Source organism: Tachyglossus aculeatus, chromosome 21 (genome assembly GCF_015852505.1).
Source record: "Tachyglossus aculeatus isolate mTacAcu1 chromosome 21, mTacAcu1.pri, whole genome shotgun sequence".
NCBI classification, from domain to species: Eukaryota; Metazoa; Chordata; class Mammalia; order Monotremata; family Tachyglossidae; genus Tachyglossus; species Tachyglossus aculeatus.
Genome location: NC_052086.1, coordinates 27,189,695 through 27,210,182, shown reverse-complemented (window position 1 = coordinate 27,210,182; position 20,488 = coordinate 27,189,695). Strand labels below are relative to the sequence as shown.

Genomic DNA, 20,488 nt, shown 5'->3' with positions numbered 1-20,488 from the left:
TTTCCTCTCCCAAACATCCCCGCCTCTTTCTGCTCCTCTCCAGAACTCCAAGCCAAGAGTCCAAAGTGCCTGTCTCTGTCTCTGCAGACACTCAGAATTCCCACTGCCTGCCCTGCCCCCTTCTCCAGCACAGAGTGCCTCAAAAACCAGACCAGGATAATACTACTACTACTACTAATAATAATAATGGTATTTGTTAAGCGTTTACTATGTGCCAAGCACTGTTCTAAGCGCTGGGGTAGGTACAAGGTAATCAAGTTGTCCCACGTGGGGCTCACAGTCCTCATCTCCATTTTACAGATGAGGTAACTGGCACAGAGAAGTGAAGTGACTTGCCCAAAGTCACACAGCTGATAAGTGGCAGAGCTGGGATTGGAACCCACAGTCTCTGACTCCGAAGCCCGTGCTCTTTCCACTAAGCCACACTGCTTCTCTATGATATTTGTTAAGCGCTTACTATGTGCCAAGCACTATTCCAAGCACTGTGGTAGATACAAGGTAATCATCAGGTTCCCTGCCCCACATGGGGCTCAAAGTCTTATTCCCCATTTTACGGATTGTCACGAGCCCCTCGGTCCATATCAACCAGGGCCTTCCTGGACCAGGGAAACATGAGTGACACGTAGTAGAAGCCAGACGACACCTCTGAACACCAAGGTAAATGTGTAAAGGTTTTTACTTAGTTTTACTTAGTTTTACCACCGTGCAAGGGAGTAACACATACACACACTCACTCACTCCACTTCACCACCAGAGAAGCAGCATGGTCTAATGGAAAGAGCACGGGCTTGGGAGTCAGGGGTCATGGGTTCAAATCCTGGCCCTTCCACTTGTCAGCTCTGTGACTTTGGGCAAGTCACTTGACTTCTCTGTGCCTCAGTTACCTCATCTGTAAAATGGGGATTAAGGCTGAGCCCCACGTGGGACAACGTGATCACCTTGTATCCTCCCCAGCGCTTAGAACAGTGCTTTGCACATAGTAAGCGCTTAACAAATACCAGCATTATTATTATTCACCAGGGTCCAATACCAGTCTGTGGTCAAAGGAGCCCGTTCTGCCAAAGTTTCTTCTTTCTGCTTCCAAGTACAGAGAAGCAGCGTGGCTCAGTGGAAAGAGCATGAGCTTTGGAGTCAGAGGTCATGGGTTCAAATCTTAGCTCTGCCAATTGTCAGCTGTGTGACTTTGGGCAAGTCACTTAACTTCTCCAGGCCTCAGTTCCCTCATCTGTGAAATGGGGATTAAGACTGTGAGCCCCCCGTGGGACAACCTGATCACCTTGTAGCCTCCCCAGCGCTTGGAACAGTGCTTTGCACATAGTAAGTGCTTAACAATTGCCATAATAATAATTATTATTATTACTGCGCTCCTGCTGCTCTCCTACTGCAGGCGCTTCCCGCTGTGCCTTCTGTATGCCTCAGTGTGTGCCCCCAGATGCCCCCTGAGTGATTTAAGCTGCGTGATTAAAACTGTGAGCCCCCCGTGGGACAACCTGATCACCTTGTAACCTCCCCAGCGCTTAGAACAGTGCTTTGCACATAGTAAGCGCTTAATAAATGCCATTATTATTATTATTATTATTATTTAAAGCAACCGCCTTTTATCTGCCTTAGGTGTTGCAGCTGGGGCTCTATGTAGTAGTCATTGTTTGGTCCAGGCCTGTTACTGGGTAGAACAGGTAGGGAAAGCCCTCCCTTCCTCCATGCTCTGCCCCCACAGGCCCTCAATCACCTGCTTCAAGTAAGTCCGTGCCTTTACCAGTCTCTTCCTTGTTGTTGTTTGTGGGATCACAGTCATTAACAAGGCAGCTGGTTGTGGGCTTACCCTACAGATGAGGTAACTGAGGCCCAGAGAAGTGAAGTGACTGGTCCAAGGTCATCCAGCAGATGAGTGGTAGAGCCAAGTTTAGAACCCACGTCTTCAGACTCCCAAGTCTGTGCTCTTGCCACTAGGCCATGCTGCTGAATAGAGTAGAAAGGAGAGGCTGGGAATATGAGATGGATTAGGCTATCATCTGATTCTCATATTATTCATTCATTTGTATTTATTGAGCACTTACTGTGTGCAGAGCACTGTACTAAGCGCTTTAGTGTACTATCGCCACCCATGGGTCCAGTCGTACCCATCTCCTGAAACTGGTGCCTGACTTCTTTTAGGCTCTGGGCATGTCAACCTAGGCTGTTTCACATTCCCACCTCTCCCACTTGTCTGCTGTATGACCTTGGGCAAGTCACTTAACTTCCCTATGCCTCAGTTCCCTTATCTGTAAAATCAATCATACTTAAAATCAATCACACTTACTGTGTGCAGAGCACTGTACTAAGCACTTGGTAGAGTACAATGGAACAGAGTTGGTAGGCATGTTCCCCGTCCACAATAGGTTTACAGTCTAGAGGATTAAGACTTTTAGCCTTAAGGGAGACAGGGACAGTGTCCAACCTGAGTATCTTGTATCTACCCCAGCACTGAATTTAGTGCCCAACAAATAGTAAGTGCTTAAAAAATACCATAGAAAATGTTTATTCTCATGACTGATTTATTATTATTAGCCAAAAAGCCTTTAGCCAACAGAGACTGAGATCCTGGGCAGATAGTCCTGAGTCTTGCAGAATAAATAGGTCAAGGGAGGGAGAAGGCTGGGGACGCCTTGACCTCAGATACTTGCTCTTTGAATTCAGGCTTGGCTCCTTGCCACCCGATGTTGTGTTCTTCCGTTTCTGATCCCTCGTGCAACCGTCCTTTACCCTGAGCAACTGTCTTTTACCCTGAGCCGACACCAGCCCTGCGGCGGTGGGGGAAAGGATTTTCCTGAAATTGAGAGCTGAAAAACTAATTTTTGCCTGAGACCACATCTGTGCTTCTTGTTGGAAATCTGTGCTACAAAGAGGGGAACAAAGGGGGTAACTTAATCGGATCTTTCCAGGTGGAGCTGGCAGGGGTGGGGTTGGAAGGGTGTCACCAGGTCTTTCATTCTCCTCTGCCTCTTTTGTGCCACTGTCTCCTTGAGAGACTTGGTTCTTTCCTGGGAGGAAATGCTATCTTCTTCAATGAGTCCAGGAGAACTTGAGATTGGTGGATACAAAGGGAGGATTAATAATAGTGCAGCAGGCTCAGGTTACTCCAGGTGACCTCTGCAAGGCTGTGTTGGCCAGTCACCAGAGAGGCCAGGGAGCCCTACAGTTGGTGGGTTGCCCAGTGCATAGCCGTACATTCAACTCCCTTCAACTTCCGTACATTCAACTCCCTTCTCAGGCCCCCGGTTCCTCCCCCTCCTCCTTCCCTCACCCCCAACGATCTGGCCTCCTACTTCATCAACAAAATTAAATCCATCAGGTCCGACCTCCCCAAAGTCTCTTCCCCCCTTTCTCCAACCCCCCGGCTCTCAACACTCTCTGCTACTCTCCCATCCTTCCCAGCGGTATCCTCAGAGGAACTCTCCTCCCTCCTCTCAAGTGCTACTCCGGCCACCTGTGCTTCTGACCCCATTCCCTCTCATCTTATGAAATCTCTCGCTCCATCCCTTCTCCCCTCCTTAACTTCCATCTTCAACCGCTCACTCTCCACTGGTTCCTTCCCCTCTGCCTTCAAACATGCCCATGTCTCTCCCATCCTAAAAAAACCCTCTCTTGACCCCACCTCACCTTCTAGTTATCGTCCCATATCCCTCCTACCATTCCTTTCCAAACTCCTTGAACGAGTTGTCTACACGCGCTGCCTAGAATTCCTCAACAACAACTCTCTCCTCGACCCCCTCCAGTCTGGCTTCCGTCCCCTTCATTCCATGGAAACTGCGCTCTCAAAGGTCACCAATGACCTCCTGCTTGCCAAATCCAACGGCTCATACTCTGTCCTAATCCTCCTCGACCTCTCAGCTGCCTTTGACACTGTGGACCACCCCCTTCTCCTCAACACGTTATCGGACCTTGGCTTCACTGACTCCGTCCTCTCCTGGTTCTCCTCTTATCTCTCCGGTCGTTCTTTCTCAGTCTCTTTTGCAGGCTCCTCCTCCCCCTCCCATCCTCTTACTGTGGGGGTTCCCCAAGGTTCAGTGCTTGGTCCCCTTCTGTTCTCAATCTACACTCACTCCCTTGGTGACCTCATTTGCTCCCACGGCTTCAACTATCATCTCTACGCTGATGACACCCAGATCTACATCTCTGCCCCCGCTCTCTCCCCCTCCCTCCAGGCTCGCATCTCCTCCTGCCTTCAGGACATCTCCATCTGGATGTCCGCCCGCCACCTAAAGCTCAACATGTCGAAGACTGAGCTCCTTGTCTTCCCTCCCAAACCTTGTCCTCTCCCTGACTTTCCCATCTCTGTTGACGGCACTACCATCCTTCCCGTCTCACAAGCCCGCAACCTTGGTGTCATCCTCGACTCCGCTCTCTCATTCACCCCTCACATCCAAGCCGTCACCAAAACCTGCCGGTCTCAGCTCCGCAACATTGCCAAGATCCGCCCTTTCCTCTCCATCCAAACTGCTACCCTGCTAATTCAAGCTCTCATCCTATCCCGTCTGGACTACTGCACTAGCCTTCTCTCTGATCTCCCATCCTCGTGTCTCTCTCCACTTCAATCCATACTTCATGCTGCGGCCCGGATTATCTTTGTCCAGAAACGCTCTGGACATATTACTCCCCTCCTCAAAAACCTCCAATGGCTACCGATCAATCTGCGCATCAAGCAGAAACTCCTCACCCTGGGCTTCAAGGCTCTCCATCACCTCGCCCCCTCCTACCTCACCTCCCTTCTCTCCTTCTACTGCCCAGCCCGCACCCTCCGCTCCTCCACCACTAATCTCCTCACTGTACCTCGCTCTCGCCTGTCCCGCCATCGACCCCCGGCCCACGTCATCCCCCGGGCCTGGAATGCCCTCCCTCTGCCCATCCGCCAAGCTAGCTCTCTTCCTCCCTTCAAGGCCCTGCTGAGAGCTCACCTCCTCCAGGAGGCCTTCCCAGACTGAGCCCCTTCTTTCCTCTCCCCTCGTCCCCCTCTCCATCCCCCGTCTTACCTCCTTCCCTTCCCCACAGCACCTGTATATATGTATATATGGTTGTACATATTTATTACTCTATTTATTTATTTATTTATTTTACTTGTACATTTCTATCCTACTTATTTTATTTTGTTGGTATGTTTGGTTCTGTTCTCTGTCTCCCCCTTTTAGACTGTGAGCCCACTGTTGGGTAGGGAATGTCTCTATGTGATGCCAATTTGTACTTCCCAAGCGCTTAGTACAGTGCTCTGCACATAGTAAGCGCTCAATAAATACGATTGATTGATTGATTGATTAAGCCTGGGGCAATGGAGCAATGGCTGCTTGTAGTAGTTCCCAGTACCCCTGTGGGGGTAGGGGTGAGGAGGGTGGGCGGTCCCTTCTTACCTAATGGCCCAAGGAAATTCCTTCGCTTCCTTCCGCCTCACCTCTGGAACTGGCTTCGAACCAATGAGCCTCCTGGGGCTGTAAACTTGTTGTGAGCAGGGAATGTGTCTGTTTATTGTTATACTCTCCCAAGTGCTTAGTACAGTGCTCTGCACAGAGTGCTCAATAAATATGGTCAAATGAATGAGTGAAGAGCAGAGTGGTGTGGTGTTAGCAGGCTTGGTCTCCATGGGTCAGGTTTTCCCTTTCTGAGGTACTACCCCAGCACCCTAAAGACTCCTAAATGTATAAAACACTTTGGCCTTCCTCACAGCCTACGCAAGTCATGTGACCTCGGCTTTCTCCATCTCAGGGTTGAAAGTAACATTTGGTCCCTGATGATCATAAAAAATGAGTGAAATTAAAGGCAGCATGCTTTCCTCTGGCATGGTTGGTGTCTGATTTTTTGTTTTTTTTTATGGCATTTATTAAGCGCTTACTATGTGCAAAGCACTGTTCAAAGTGCTTCGGAGGCTACAAGGTGATCAGGCTGTCCCACGGGGGGCTCACAGTCTTCATCCCCATTTTACAGATGAGGGAACTGAGGCCCAGAGAAGTTAAGTGACTTGCCCAAAGTCACGCAGCTGACAATTGGCAGAGCCAGGATTTGAACTCATGACCTCTGACTCCAAAGCCCGGGCTCTTTCCACTGACCCATGCTGCTTGTCTGTTGGTCTGTCTCTTCTTTCCCCTTCATCCCCCACAGTATCTTTGCAGAGAACCAGCTTTGGTAGTGATAGAAAGGTGATAATTATTTGAACAGCCATTTATTTGAACTTAAGCCTAATTACTATGTTCCACAAAATAGTTTGGGCAGCTGAGAAGTACTGGCATCTGCCTTTCTGAAAAATCCAAGCACAATTTGGGTTGGTTATTTGAACTTTCAGTGAGCTGAGCCAGCCTCGGTCTCAGTTGCTTAGATTGCCTGGCTTTCTCTTGGAATTCCATCCATGACCTTGGCCTGAAGAAGCTGTTTTTGTGGGAATCAGGAGCTTCCTTCCCCTTTCTCTGCTCCCCCCTGCACAGCACCACACTGTCTTGGAGTGTGCTAGCAATAGTTTGGTGAGTGTTTTGGCTTTTTTTTTTTCAATTAAAGTTTGCAACCTTTTCCTGGGGTGTGGGGAGATGGGAGCATTCAAAACTAAAGACAGACAAATAGCAAGCTTTGTGGTCCAGTGGAAAGAACACAGGCCTGGAAGTTAGAGGATCTGGGATCTAATCCCAGCTTCACCACTTGTTGTGTGGCCTAGGACAAGTAATAATAATAATAATAATAATAGTGATTTTTTTTAAGCACTTACTTTGTGCCAGGCACTGTTCTAAGTGCTGGGGTAGATACAAGTTATTAGGGTTGGACAGAGTCCCTGTCCCACACAGGGCTCCAACCTTAATCCCCATTTTACAGATGAGGAACTGAAGCACAGGGAAGTTAAGTGACTTGCCCAAGGTCTTACAGCAAGTAAGTGGCAGAGCCGGGATTAGAACCCAATCCTTCTGACTCTCAGACTCTTACCCTATCCACTAGGCCACACTGCTTCTGGATACCTCAGTTTCCTCATTTGTAGTGGGGATTAAAATATCTCCCCCTCCTCCCTGCTTAGACTCTGAGTCCTATATCGAGCAGGGACTGCGCCTGATCCAATCGCATCTATCCCAGCGCTTAGCACATAAGCAGGGTTTAACAAATACCACAGTCCTTATTGCTGTCTCAACTTGGAGCCTTGAGTCAAGCAAACTTGTTACCAAGAACTAGTTAGCTGGAGGTCCCATAGGTGAAACAGACACAATGGGGGGAAAAAACAGGCTTCAGAACACCTGCAGAAGAGCAGGAGGATTCTGCAGGAGATGGGGGCAAGGCATTCTAGAATTAGAAGAGGTCAACTGACTCTTTGGGCAAGTCACTTCACTTCTCTGTGCCTCAGTTACCTCATCTGTAAAATGGGGATGTGAGCCCCATGTGGGACAACCTGATTACTTTGTATCTACCCCAGTGCTTAGAACAGTGTTTGGCACATAGTAAACACTTAACAAATGCAATTGAGTGAATGAAATATCATCATCATCATCAAGTGGCTCCTCTGAAACTGGTCCTTTCATTCTTTCAGTCGTATTTATTGTTTGCTTACTGTGTGCAGAGCACTGTACTAAACGCTTGGGAGAGTACGATACAACAGACACATTCCCTGACCACAGTGAGCTTTCAGTCTGGAGGGTGGAGACAGACATTAATATAAATAAATTACAGTTATGTACATAAGTGCTGTGGGGCTGGGAATGGGGAAGAACAAAGGGAGCGAGTCAGAGTAACTCTGAAGGGAGTGGTAGAAGAGGAAAGGAGAGGGGGGCCTTCAATAAGGCTCTGAGGAGAGGTGTCTTCAATAAGTCTGTGCGCAAAGCTTGAGGCTTTGTACACAGGCCAGTGTGAATGTTCTTTTGGGAAGTTTAGGGACACTCTCTGTTTGGACTAGTTTGGAGTTAGATGAGTGGGAACTAGGCTAGGAAGATCTTTAAAACCAGCGAATCTTCAAACATGGTTAGTCTCAGGGCGAAACTGCTATTATTCTCAGTTTGAATTTCATCAGGGAAAGGAATTAGAGAAACATATAAGGATAAATTTGATTTTTTTGGTGTGTTGCATAATTTGAAATTAAGATTTCGTAATTGCCGAAGTGCTTTGGCAGATTGGAAAACAACTTGGGTAACTCCCTACTGTGCAGAAAAACTTTTGTCTTTGCAGCGAGAAGCTGTTTGAAACCTATGGCATTGCGAAAATCATTTGCGCAAGCCTATTTTGCCACGGATACGAAAATTTTATTTTTAGGGTTTTCTTTTTTGCGGGGGTGGAGGGGTTGTTTCCTGCCTTAAAAGCATTTTGACCAAACTCATTTTATGGTAGATGCTTGAAGTCCAATTCAAGTTTTCAGTGGATTATATTTCTGCTTTGTCCATTTTGTTGGTCAGAGTGTATCCTCTGTGCGGATGGTTGGAAATGCAGCCCATTTGCCCCCTGGAAGAGGAAATGTAGCTAGGAGATCTTCAACATCTACACGGGCCTAACTTGCAGAGCTAATTCTCAACCACAGCCTCAGTTCTCTTGCACACATCCACTTGTGGGGTGTGAAATTTCAGGGACCGTTGACTTTTGCTTTCCAGACTTTTAAACCTTCTTTATGCCACTGCACATCTGCCCTCCCCTCGCCCCCCGCCAACTTTTATTAAACTGCTTTGGGTGTGAGAGGGTGGCTTCTGTGGTCAAGCCTCAGGCATCACTATTGCTTCTGAGGAAGGGAATTCTGTAACTGTCCCCAAGCCCTCATGTAAGATGGGAAACGAAGCATCACCTACTGAGGCGAAAGTAGAACAGCCAACCCTGTCTGAGATCCATTTTCTTGAGTGTCTTGTGGTTGAATGAAACAAAGAGTAAACTGTAAGTGTTGGAGGGGAAGGGTGTGTGTGTGTGTGTGTGTGTGTGTGTGTGTGTGTGTGAGAGAGAGAGAGAGAGAGAGAGAGAGAATGGCAACAAAAGGGGGAAAAAAATAGAGAACCAACAAACTTCTCATTCCTGACTTTTCAGGAGAGGGAGGAGCCTGGGGAAGAAGGATTAAAGACCTTGGGCTTGGGCAAAGAAATGCATTCAGGGAAGAGAAGAGAGGAGAGGCACACCAAAGAAGTGGAGACAGTCCTGAGAGAAGTGCACTTCAGTAAGGTCATTGTGGATAGGGAGAGTGTGTCTGCAAATTCTGTTGTATTGTACTCTCCCAAGTTCTTAGTACAGTGTTGTGTACATAGTAAGCACTCAAATACCATAATTATTAATACAGACCATTGATTGGGGGGGGGGCACGTGCTCTTGAAAAACACGGGAGGGGGTGCCCCTAGGAACCAACTGAGGTTCTTTCCGATGGCTCTATTTTGTGTTCAGTACATAGAGTCCTCTGGTAGGAAGGGATGTGCAGTTACTAACCATGCCAGCCTCTTGTCCCTTCCAGTAGGGCAGCCCCAAACCCACCCCATTTGTCGATCCCCTTCTTCTCCGTCCACCTCAAGGCCAGCCAGGCCCCGGCCCCTCTTCCTGGACCCATCCTCCCTTTGCTTCTCATCTGCTTGTGCCAGATAACCAAGTGGTTTCTCAGCTGTGGTCAGTCTGTGGTTCAAAAGAGCACACACACACACACACACACACGCACGCACACGCACACACACACACACACACACACACACTTCCGCTTTGGCGTTCAGTTTGCTCAGTTGCCGGTTTCTAGGTGGAAATGCCACCCAGGTCACTGATGCTGTCGTCGCCTCCTCCCCGGGGTGATTGAGGCTTGCCCCCATGTGGTGTGTCTCTTCTTGGGGCAAGAAGGGGCCATGGGCAGGAAGCCAGTGGAGGGAGCGGGGCTGGGGGATGCCGTTATTTCACTGTGAGCTGAGGAGGTTGAACTTGCTGCTCAGAGTTGAGGGAGAGAAAGGAAATGATGGCGTGTTTGTTCGCCGCTCCCTTTGTCCAGATTGGGAACGGGAGTTCCCAGTTTGACCTGGAGAAAGGATGGACGTGGCAGCAGAGACAGGAGGAATGGACAGCAGTGTTTAATGCTCCAAATCATTAGGAGGGTCACCTTGGGCCCGGTCAGCATGGAAGCAGGCACTTCCAGCTTTGCCAAGCTGAAAGAGAAGATGGATTCCTTAGCGCCGCTTCTCAGGGAACCAATAATAATAATGATGGTATTTACTTAATGTTTGTGTCAAGCACTGTTCTAAGTACTAGGGTAGATACAAGGTAACCAGGTTGGACAAAGTCCATATCCCAAATGGGGTTCACCGTCTTAATCTACATTTTACAGTTGAGCTACTCAAGGCACAGAGAAATGAAGTAACTTGCCTGAGGTCACAAGAGCCAGGATTAGAACTCAGGTTCTTCTGACTTCCAGGACTGTGCTCTATCCACTAGGCCATGCTGCTTCCCAATCACCAGCTCCTAGGAGGCTGAGGAAGCTGCAGTTTTTTTCCCCCAAATCTAGGAGAGAAGGCGGTCTCAGCTGGGGCATGTTGTTGTCACTCATGGGAGCATTCTCCTGTGGCCATTCAGAAGGGGCTTGTCGAGTCCCTGTGCAACCTGCCGAGGGACCAGGCCAACAAGAGTGCTGGGGCTATGTTCATTCATTCATTCAATTGTATTTATTGAGCACTTACTGTGTGCAGAGCACTGTACTAAGGGCTTGGGAAGTACAAGTTGGCAACATATAGAGATGGTCCCTACCCAACAACGGGCTGTCTGCCTTTGTGGGGTTGGTTTCCTGCCCTGGGAACATGGTCTTGCTCATCCACTGGGGGAAAGGAAGAGATCCTAGCTAGGCGGGGGTCTGTATCCTCCTCTTTTGCCTAAATTCACCACTTCCTCTGCTCCCTGGCCTGAGCCCGTGGCCTCTCCATCCCCTCACTGCCCTGCCTTTCTTTCCCCTCTCTGGCTGATCCCTGCAGCCTCTGCTTCTGGACTTACCCGCTACAGGAGACAGACTTTGCCCAGAGCCCATGTGAGCCCTAGGGTTGAGCCCAGGAGGCCCCTAAGCCCCTGGCTGAACTCCTGGGCTGATGTCAGGTGATATTTCCCGTCAGGAAGTGGGGATGATGAGCTTGTAGGGAGAAGTTGGCCACTGTTAGCAGAGCGCTGTACAGGACTAACTAGTGGAATGAGGGCTTTGCTCTGGGTCTGGACTTCCCTCTAAACTGTAAGCTATTTGTGGGCAGGGAATCTATCTGTTTAGTGTTATATTGTACTCTCCCAAGCGCTTAGTAAAATGCTCTGCACATAGTAAACGCTCAATAAATACGATAGAATAAATGAATGAATGAATTCCATTCACCCTCCCTACCTCACCCCAGTCATCTCTCAAGAGGTGGAAGAGAAAGCAGCCATTCAGGGGCTATGTTCTTGGGTGCTGGCAGCTGAACTTGGATCGGGGAGTGTGGTTTTGGATTTTGGGACGGCCTCTGCCGGGGCGTGGCAGTGGGGAAAGGTGTGGAACTGTAGAAGGCAGGGGTGGGGACCGCTGGTCAACCCCTGCCAGGTATCCACAGCTCTAAAATGGCATTACTGAGCCACGTGATCCTGTCGCTGAGGAAGAGGACCTGGAGCAGGGCGAGTTTGGCTCTGTCAGTGCGGGGGTTGATGCTTTTGAGGCATGCAAAGAGGAAGTCCTCTGCAGTGGATTGGGAGCAGGGCTCCAGGCTGCAGCTCTGGGTGGCCAAGCAGGCCCTGGTTGCCTCGAGCTAATGTTCTTTTCTCTTTCTTGCAGTTGCCAAGTGATATGGGAGGCAGACGAATGACAAGGAGAGCCCCTCGGATTTCCTTCTCGCAGACGGAGATTTAGGGCAAGGGGAGGACCGTTCCGAGCGCTGCCGTCACCATGTCTGGATCTACCCAGCCTGTGGCGCAGACCTGGAGAGCCACTGAGCCCCGCTACCCACCCCATGCCATTTCCTACCCAGTTCAGATCGCCCGGCCACACGCGGTAAGCCGATGTTTCTGCCATGCCCCCGAGGGCCGATGCCACGGCCTACTCGTACCCGCTTGGGGAACCGCTCTGATTAGGCAGAGGCTTCTGGAAGTGTACATTTGGTTGATGTTTATCAAGCTGCTGTGATTGTTGGCCCCCTTGTCTTGCGGGAGAGCCCAAGGCCCAAGAAGGGCAGAATGCTCAGGCAGAGTCAAGCCTCTCCCCACTGTCAATGGGCCCTTCCCCTTACTATCTTCTGCCTCTGGCCACTCTCTCCACCTTTGCCATCTTTTTTCCCCACCCTTTGTCACTCTCTGCGTGTGGTTTCTCCTCCAAAAACCCCTATCTTTCAGGGGAAACGTTCTAAAGTGCTGAAACTTCAATTGTGAGTTTTTTCCCTCTCCCTGGTGATCTGGGTTTGATTGCCAAGGGCCAGGTCTTGCAGCTTTCTGGCCATTATACCTCTTTTTGGGGGATGCCCGGGTCACTTTTTACAAAAATGTTCAGGACATGTTACCCTACTCCTCAAAAAACTCCAGTGGTTGCCCATCCATCTCCATATCAAACAAAGACTCCTCACCATTGGCTTTACAGCACTCCATCACCTTGCCCCCTCCTACATCACCTTGCTCCTCTTGTACTACAACCCAGCCTTTACACTTCACTCCTCTAATGCTAATCTTCTCACTGTACCTCGATCTCACCTAGCTCACTGCCAACCCCTCACCCATGTCCTGCCTCTGTCCTGAAACACCTTCCCTCTTCAAATCCGACAGACAGTTACTCCCTCCACCTTCAAAGCCTTACTGAAGGCACATCTCCTCCACAGGGCCTTCCCTAACTAAGCATCCCCAACCCCTTTTCTCTTCTCCCACTCCCTCCATTGCCCTGACTTGCTCCCTTTGTTTTTCCCCACTCCCAGCCCCACAGCACTCGTGAATATATCTGTAATTTATTTATATTAATGTTTGTCTCCCCCCTTGTAGACTGTAATCTCATTGTGGAGAGGGAATGTGTCTGCTGTCGTATTCTCCCAAGTGCTTAGTACAGTGTGCTGCACATAATAATAATAATGATGGTATTTGTTAAGCGCTTACTTTGCAAAGCACTGTTCTAAGCGCTGGGGGGATATAACATGATCAGGTTGTCCCACGTGGGGCTTACAGTCAATTCCCATTTTACATATGAGGTAACTGAAGCTCAGAGAAGTTAAGTGACTTGCCCAAGGTCACACAGCAGACATGTGGCGGAGCCGGGATTCGAACCCATGACCTCTGACTCCAAAGCCCGTGCTCTTTCCACTGAGCCATGCTGCTTCTCCACATAAGTGCTCAATAAATATGATTGAATGAATGAGTGAAAGCCCAACTGCTATGATGACAAATGTCAAGGAACCCCTATTTCTGTGTCTAGGAAAGCCCTGCCCTGAAGGAGTTGTCACCCCTTTCTGTGTCACCTCCCCAAGTGTAATTCTGTTTCTGAGCAGAGCTAAGTCCTTTGGTGCCATGGAGTGCTCTCAGAGGAGAGGAGAGTAGCCCCTCTGAGGGAGAATGGGGGAAGGTTAGTGGGAGTAGGGGTGCAGTTAACCACTTGGCTGGAGATCCAGGGTGTGTCTATGGCCCCTGGTAGGGCAGGGCAGCTGTGCTTGGGGGGAGGGTGCCAAGTCACAAGGCAGTGGTCTGTCCCCGGTCTGTCCCCGCTGCATGCACAGCTCTCCCCAGACACCTCAACCCATCTCCGCTGCCCCACACACATCTGCTGCTTGAGACCCAATCTGGTTCCTCCTGGGTACCTGCCTGTGCTTACTGGGACCTGGTCTTTCGGCTCCTCTTCTGTGCCATCACAGGACCATGGCCCCCCTCCAGGGAAATGCTATTAAAAAAAAAAAAGTGGCAGAGCTGAGATTTGAACCCATGACCTCTGACTCCAAAGCCCGTGCTCTTTCCACTGAGCCACGCTGCTTCTCTATCTACCCCAGCACTTAGTACAGTTCTTGGCACATAAGTGTTTAACAGGTACCACTGTTATTGTTATTATTATTCTCAAAGAGTGTTTAAGTTTCAATGCAAGCTTCTTTTTCTGCATCTCTTCTGGAATTGTTATTGTCTAACATTAAGTGCGTGTGATGTGTTAGGCACAGACCTGAATTCACAAAAGGCAAAAAGCTGACCTGTGAACAATCTAGAAGCTGTAGTGAGGCCACCTCTTCTGTTAGACGAGAAGGTTTTTTCTATCGTCAGTCTAGGGGTGCCTCATTAGGTGGTCATGAACTTTCAGCAGTAATTGGATTTGTCAAAGATTATACTCAGAAAGTATCTCAGTGAGCTTTAGATATATCTTCATCAGAAAATTGCAGTTCCTTGATTCAATCGATCAATCAATTGTATTTATTGAGCGCTTACTGTGTGCGGAGCACTGTACTAAGCGCTTGGGAAGTACAAGCTGGCAACATATAGAGACAGTCTCTACCCAACAGTGGGCTCACAGTCTAGAAGGGGGAGACACAGTCTAGAAGGGGGAGACAGAGAACAAAACCTAGCATACTAACAAAATAAAATAAATAGAATAGATAGGTACAAGTAAAATAAATAAATAAATAGAGTCTAATCAGATTGAACATAGTCCATGTCCCACATGGGGCTCACAGTATTAATCCCTCAAAATATCTGTAGCCAAGCAGTATCCTCTAGACATACGCACTAGAAGCTAATATATTCGTATGGGATCCCCCTTCTAGACTGTGAGCCCGCTGTTGGGTAGGGACCGTCTCTGTATGTTGCCAACTTGGACTTCGCAAGTGCTTAGTACAGTGCTGTGCACACAGTAAGCACTCAATAAATATGATTGAATGAAATGCCTAGCTGGTGACAGGTGTGGCTTCTCATTGCCTTGCCCTCCTCTCACTGAGAATGCTTCCCGTTAGTGTGTGCTCATGCGCCTCAGTGTGTGTGTGTGTGTGTGTGTCTCTCTCTCTCTCTCTCTCTCTCTCTCTGTCTCTCTCTCTGTCTCTCTCTCTCTCTCTCTCTCTCTCTCTCTCTCTCTCTCTCGGGTGCAGTTCTTTTTGCCGTTCCCTGGTAACAACCTCAAAAAGCCATCTCCAGTTGGTCTTTTTTGAGTAGGTAACAGTCCCCATTTATCCCACATGAATTCAGAGTGGTGCATTCCTGCTTCAGCCAAGCCTTTTTCCAAAGTCAGCGGGCGACCCTGCAGCTGGGTACCCGGCCGCCTCCCGGATGAGCCGTGCTCTCAGATGAGAGGATGAGAAAGATTGGACTCTCTCAGGGGTCCCAGGGCTCTGCTGTTGGGTGGGAGCTTTCACCTGCTACTCCTGGAGGCAGCAAGGAAGGGGATGACCACACAGGGTTGGGGGGATAGGGAGAGAGAGAATTCTTAAGGGATGTGTTTGAGTTGGGGGTGCGTTCAATAGGCAGAAGGACCTCCACAACTTGTGTTTGTGTTCTGCCAAGAACTTAGCACTAGCACTAGAAAAGCGGCATTACGTAGTGGAAAGAGCACAGGAGGCCTTGGAATCAGGACCTGGGTTATAATTCTGGCTGTGCCACTTGGCTGCTGTGTCACTTAACTTCTCTGTGCCTTAGTTCCCTCACTGGCAAAATGGAGATTGAATACTACTACTACTACTACTAATGGTATTTGTTAAGCGTTTACTATGTGCACAGCACTGTTCTAAGCTCTAGGGAGGATAAAAGGTGATCAGGTTGTCCCACATGGGGCTCACAGTCTTAATCCCCATTTGACAGATGAGATAAGCAGAGAAGTTAAGTGACTTACCCAAAGTCACACAGCTGGTAAGTGGCAGATTCAGGATTTGAACCCATGACCTCTGACCCCAAGCCTATGTTCTTTCCACTGAGCCATGCTACTACTCTGCCCTACCTAGACTGTGAGCTCCATGTGGGACAGGGACTGTGTCCAACCTGCTAACATTGTAGCTACGCTAGTGCTTAGAACAGTGCTTGGCACTTAGTAAGCACTTAACAAATACCACCATTATTATTATTATTATTAATAATAATAATAGTACAGTGCTATCTCTGTAGGTGCTTAACTAATTCCTCAACCCCAAGGCTGGTGAGGTGGTGTATCTCAGTCCCAACCCTTTTGGCAGAAGACCTGCTGGATCTGTTAGAGAAGCACCGTGGCTCATTGGAAAGAGCACTGGCTTTGGAGTCAGAGGTCACGGGTTCAAGTCCTGGCTTTGCCAATTGTCAGCTGTGTGACTTTGGGCAAGTCACTTAACTTCTTTGAGCCTCAGTTACCTCATCTGTAAAATGGGGATTAAAGACTGTGAGCCCCCCATGGGACAACCTGATCACCTTGTAACCTCCCCAGCGCTTAGAACAATGCTTTGCACATAGTAAGTGCTTAATAAATGCCATTATAATTATTATTATTATTATCTGTTCCCCCATAGAGGGCACAACTGTGGCATGGATCAGCCCGCAAAGGGAAAGGAAGAGGAAGTGCTGTCTGATGTGTTCTGAATTCTGCAGAAGTCATTTACATATGAACTGGTTGCCCTGACCTGAAGGTGGGAGTTGCCAGGGGAGCAACAACTTCTGTTCCCGTCTCTGCCCCCACACGGGTTCCTGGATCCCTGCCCTGGGTTCCCCCACCCTGGCTGGCCTTTGATGTTTGCTGTTTAACATTTTAAGGAAGAACCTTTCTCTTAGCAGAGTGTCTGGGCAGAAATTCAGACCCCCACGTAGCTTCCCCCAACTTCTGCCTTGTGTTTCGTCCTTTTCACTCCTCTAAGATTTTGCCCAGTTTGAACCAAGTGCTTGAGAGTCCCTCAGTGTTCCCATTTAATCCACCCCAGCTGGGCAGGCAGAAAAACAGGCAGGATGTGGTGTTGAGGCCCCACCACATAATAGTAATAATAATAATGACATTTATTAAGCACTTACTATGTGCAAAGCACTGTTAAGGTTACAAGGTGATCAGGTGCTCTGCATACAGTAAGTGCTCAATAAATACGATTGAATGAATCAGGTTGTCCCACAGGGGGCTCACAGTCTTAATCCCCATTTTACAGATGAGGTAACTGAGGCACAGAGAAGTTAAATGGCTTGCCCAAAGTCACACAGCTGACAATTGGCTGTTTTGTTGTCTATGTTTTGTTTTGTTGTCTGTCTCCCCCTTCTAGACTGTGAGCCCGCTGTTGGCTAGGGACCGTCTCTATATGTTGCCAACTAGTACTTCCCAAGTGCTTAGTACAGTGCTCTGCACACAGTAAGTGCTCAATAAATACGATTAAATGAATTGGCGGTCGGGATTTGAACCCATGACCTCTGACTCCAAAGCCCGTGCTCTTTCTACTGAGCCATGCTGCTTCTCTTACCACCCTTCTAAGCACCAGAAAGTTCAATGGTGATCAAAACCCATCGTCTGCTCTCGGAACTTATTGGTCAGTAGTATTGATTGAGTGCCTCCTGCGTGTAGAGCACTGTACCAAGCGCTTGGGAGAGTATAATCAATCAGTTGTATTTATTGAGTGCTTACTGTGTGCAGAACTCTATACAAAGCACTTGGGAGAATAGAATACAACCGTATAATAGAAACATTCCCTGCCCGCATTCATTCATTCATTCAATCATATTTATTGAGCGCTTACTGTGTGCAGAAAAGACCAGATGGATAGACAGACATTAATATAAATAAATTATGGCTGCGTATGTAAGTGCTGGGGGTGGGGGTGGGGGTGAATAAAGGAAGAAAGTCAGGGGAATTCCCAAGGGAGTGGGAGAAAAGGAAATGAAGGGTTAGGGACGGTCTTGGAGGAGATGTGCCTTCAATAATCAATCAATCAATCAATCAATCGTATTTATTGAGCGCTTACTATGTGCAGAGCACTGTACTAAGCGCTTGGGAAGTACAAATTGGCATCACATAGAGACAGTCCCTACCCAACAGTGGGCTCACAGTCTAAAAGGGGGAGACAGAGAACAGAACCAAACATACCAACAAAATAAAATAAGTAGGATAGAAATGTACAAGTAAAATAAATAAATAAATAAATAAATAGAGTAATAAATATGTACAACCATATATACATATATACAGGTGCTGTGGGGAAGGGAAGGAGGTAAGACGGGGGGATGGAGAGGGGGACGAGGGGGAGAGGAAAGAAGGGGCTCAGTCTGGGAAGGCCTCCTGGAGGAGGTGAGCTCTCAGCAGGGCCTTGAAGGGAGGAAGAGAGCTAGCTTGGCGGATGGGCAGAGGGAGGGCATTCCAGGCCCGGGGGAGGACGTGGGCCGGGGGTCGATGGCGGGACAGGCGAGAGCGAGGTACAGTGAGGAGATTAGTGGTGGAGGAGCGGAGGGTGCGGGCTGGGCAGTAGAAGGAGAGAAGGGAGGTGAGGTAGGAGGGGGCGAGGTGATGGAGAGCCTTGAAGCCCAGGGTGAGGAGTTTCTGCTTGATGCGCAGATTGATCGGTAGCCATTGGAGGTTTTTGAGGAGGGGAGTAATATGTCCAGAGCGTTTCTGGACAAAGATAATCCGGGCAGCAGCATGAAGTATGGATTGAAGTGGAGAGGGACACGAGGATGGGAGATCAGAGAGAAGGCTGGTGCAGTAGTCCAGACGGGATAGGATGAGAGCTTGAATGAGCAGGGTAGCGGTTTGGATGGAGAGGAAAGGGCGGATCTTGGCAATGTTGCGGAGCTGAGACCGGCAGGTTTTGGTGACGGCTTGGATGTGAGGGGTGAATGAGAGAGCGGAGTCGAGGATGACACCAAGGTTGCGGGCTTGTGAGACGGGAAGGATGGTAGTCAGGGAGAGGACAAGGTTTGGGAGGGAAGACAAGGAGCTCAATCTTCGACATGTTGAGCTTTTGGTGGCGGGCGGACATCCAGATGGAGATGTCCTGAAGGCAGGAGGAGATGCGAGCCTGGAGGGAGGGGGAGAGAGCAGGGGCAGAGATGTAGATCTGGGTGTCATCAGCGTAGAGATGATAGTTGAAGCCATGGGAGCGAATGAGGTCACCAAGGGAGTGAGTGTATATTGAGAAAAGAAGGGGACCAAGCACTGAACCTTGGGGAACCCCCACAGTAAGAGGATGGGAGGGGGAGGAGGAGCCTGCAAAAGAGACTGAGAAAGAACGACCGGAGAGATAAGAGGAGAACCAGGAGAGGACGGAGTCTGTGAAGCCAAGGTCAGATAACGTGTTGAGGAGAAGGGGGTGGTCCACAGTGTCAAAGGCAGCTGAGAGGTCGAGGAGGATTAGGACAGAGTATGAGCCGTTGGATTTGGCAAGCAGGCCAATAAGGTCAATAAGGCTTTGAAGGTGGGGAGAGTAAATGTCTGTCGGATATGAAGGAGGGCTTTCCAGCCCAGAGGCAGGACTTGGGTGAGAGGTCGACAGTGAGATCGGTGAGAATGATGTACCTTGAGTTGGTTAGCATTAGAGGAGTGAAGTGTCTGGGCTGGGTTGTGGCAGCAAAGTAATGAGGTGAAATAAGAGGAGGCAAGGTGATTGACTGCTTTAAAGCCTATGGTGAGGAGTTTCTGTTTGATGTGGAGGTGGATGGGCAACAACTGGAGGTTCTTGAGGAATGGGGAAACATGGCCGGATCGTTTTTCTAGAAAAAATGATCTGGGCAGCAGAGACAGGTATGGACGGGAGTCAGGAGAGACAGGAGGCAGGGAGGTTAGCAAGGAGGCTGATACAGTGGTCAAAGTGGAATAGCATAAGTGGTATAGTAAGCGTTTAACAATTATCATTTTAAATAAAGCAACTGATTGGCATCCAGTAAATGCTTCTGGACTTACTGGAGGGCTTCCAACCGCACTTGGCTGGGAGGCACTTGTCCCAGGGTGAGGGAGCCAAGGCTATCAGGAGGGGCGGTCATGTGACCACCTGGTCCTAGCCTAGCCCCTGTATTAATAATAATTGTTAAGTGTTGGCTATGTGCCAAGCACTGAACTAAGCACTGGGGTAGATACAAGATCATCAGAGTGGACCCAGTCCCTGTCCCACAGTAAATTAGGAGGGAATAGGATTTTATCCCCATTTTACAGATGACGAAATGTAGGCAAAGAGAAATTAAGCAACATGCCCGAGGTCACACAGCAACCAGGTGGCAGAGCCGAGATAAAAACCCAAGTCCTCTGACTCCCAGGCTCCCTGTGCTCTTTCCACTAGGCCACACTGCTTCTTCTCTGTCTCAGAGGAGCTGTGTGGCCAAGAGACTCTTCCTCTCCTGCCCCAGGAGTCTGAACTCAGATTCGGTAAGTGCCTGTCTCTCTGTTTTCACCCTCCTATCCCAATACCCATTTTTTACCACCGTTTCCCCAGTGTGATATTTAGTAATAATAATAATGGCATTTATTAAGCGCTTACTATGTGCAAAGCACTGTTCTAAGCACTGGGGAGGTTACAAGGTGATCAGGTTGAAGTAATTTCAAAAGCTGCAGTTGGGGGATAAAAAGGGAAGTTTAAGGAAGGTAATAATAATAGTAATAATAATGGCATTTATTAATCACTTACTATGTGCAAAGCACTTGGGGAAGAGAGTGTCATTGACCTAATGGTCAGGTGGAGTAACCAGGAAGTAT

General features: G+C 48.8%; 1 protein-coding gene across 1 annotated transcript in view; it reads left to right on the top strand.

The window, feature by feature from the left end:
* NCOR2 (nuclear receptor corepressor 2) overlaps positions 1-20,488 on the top strand; it is a 443,860-nt gene that overhangs the window by 126,760 nt on the left and 296,612 nt on the right. Inside the window, exon 2 of the mRNA XM_038762437.1 lies at positions 11,711-11,926. Coding sequence (XP_038618365.1) covers positions 11,822-11,926 — 105 coding nt within the window. The 5' untranslated portion in view covers positions 11,711-11,821. The remainder of the gene's footprint in view (positions 1-11,710; positions 11,927-20,488) is intronic.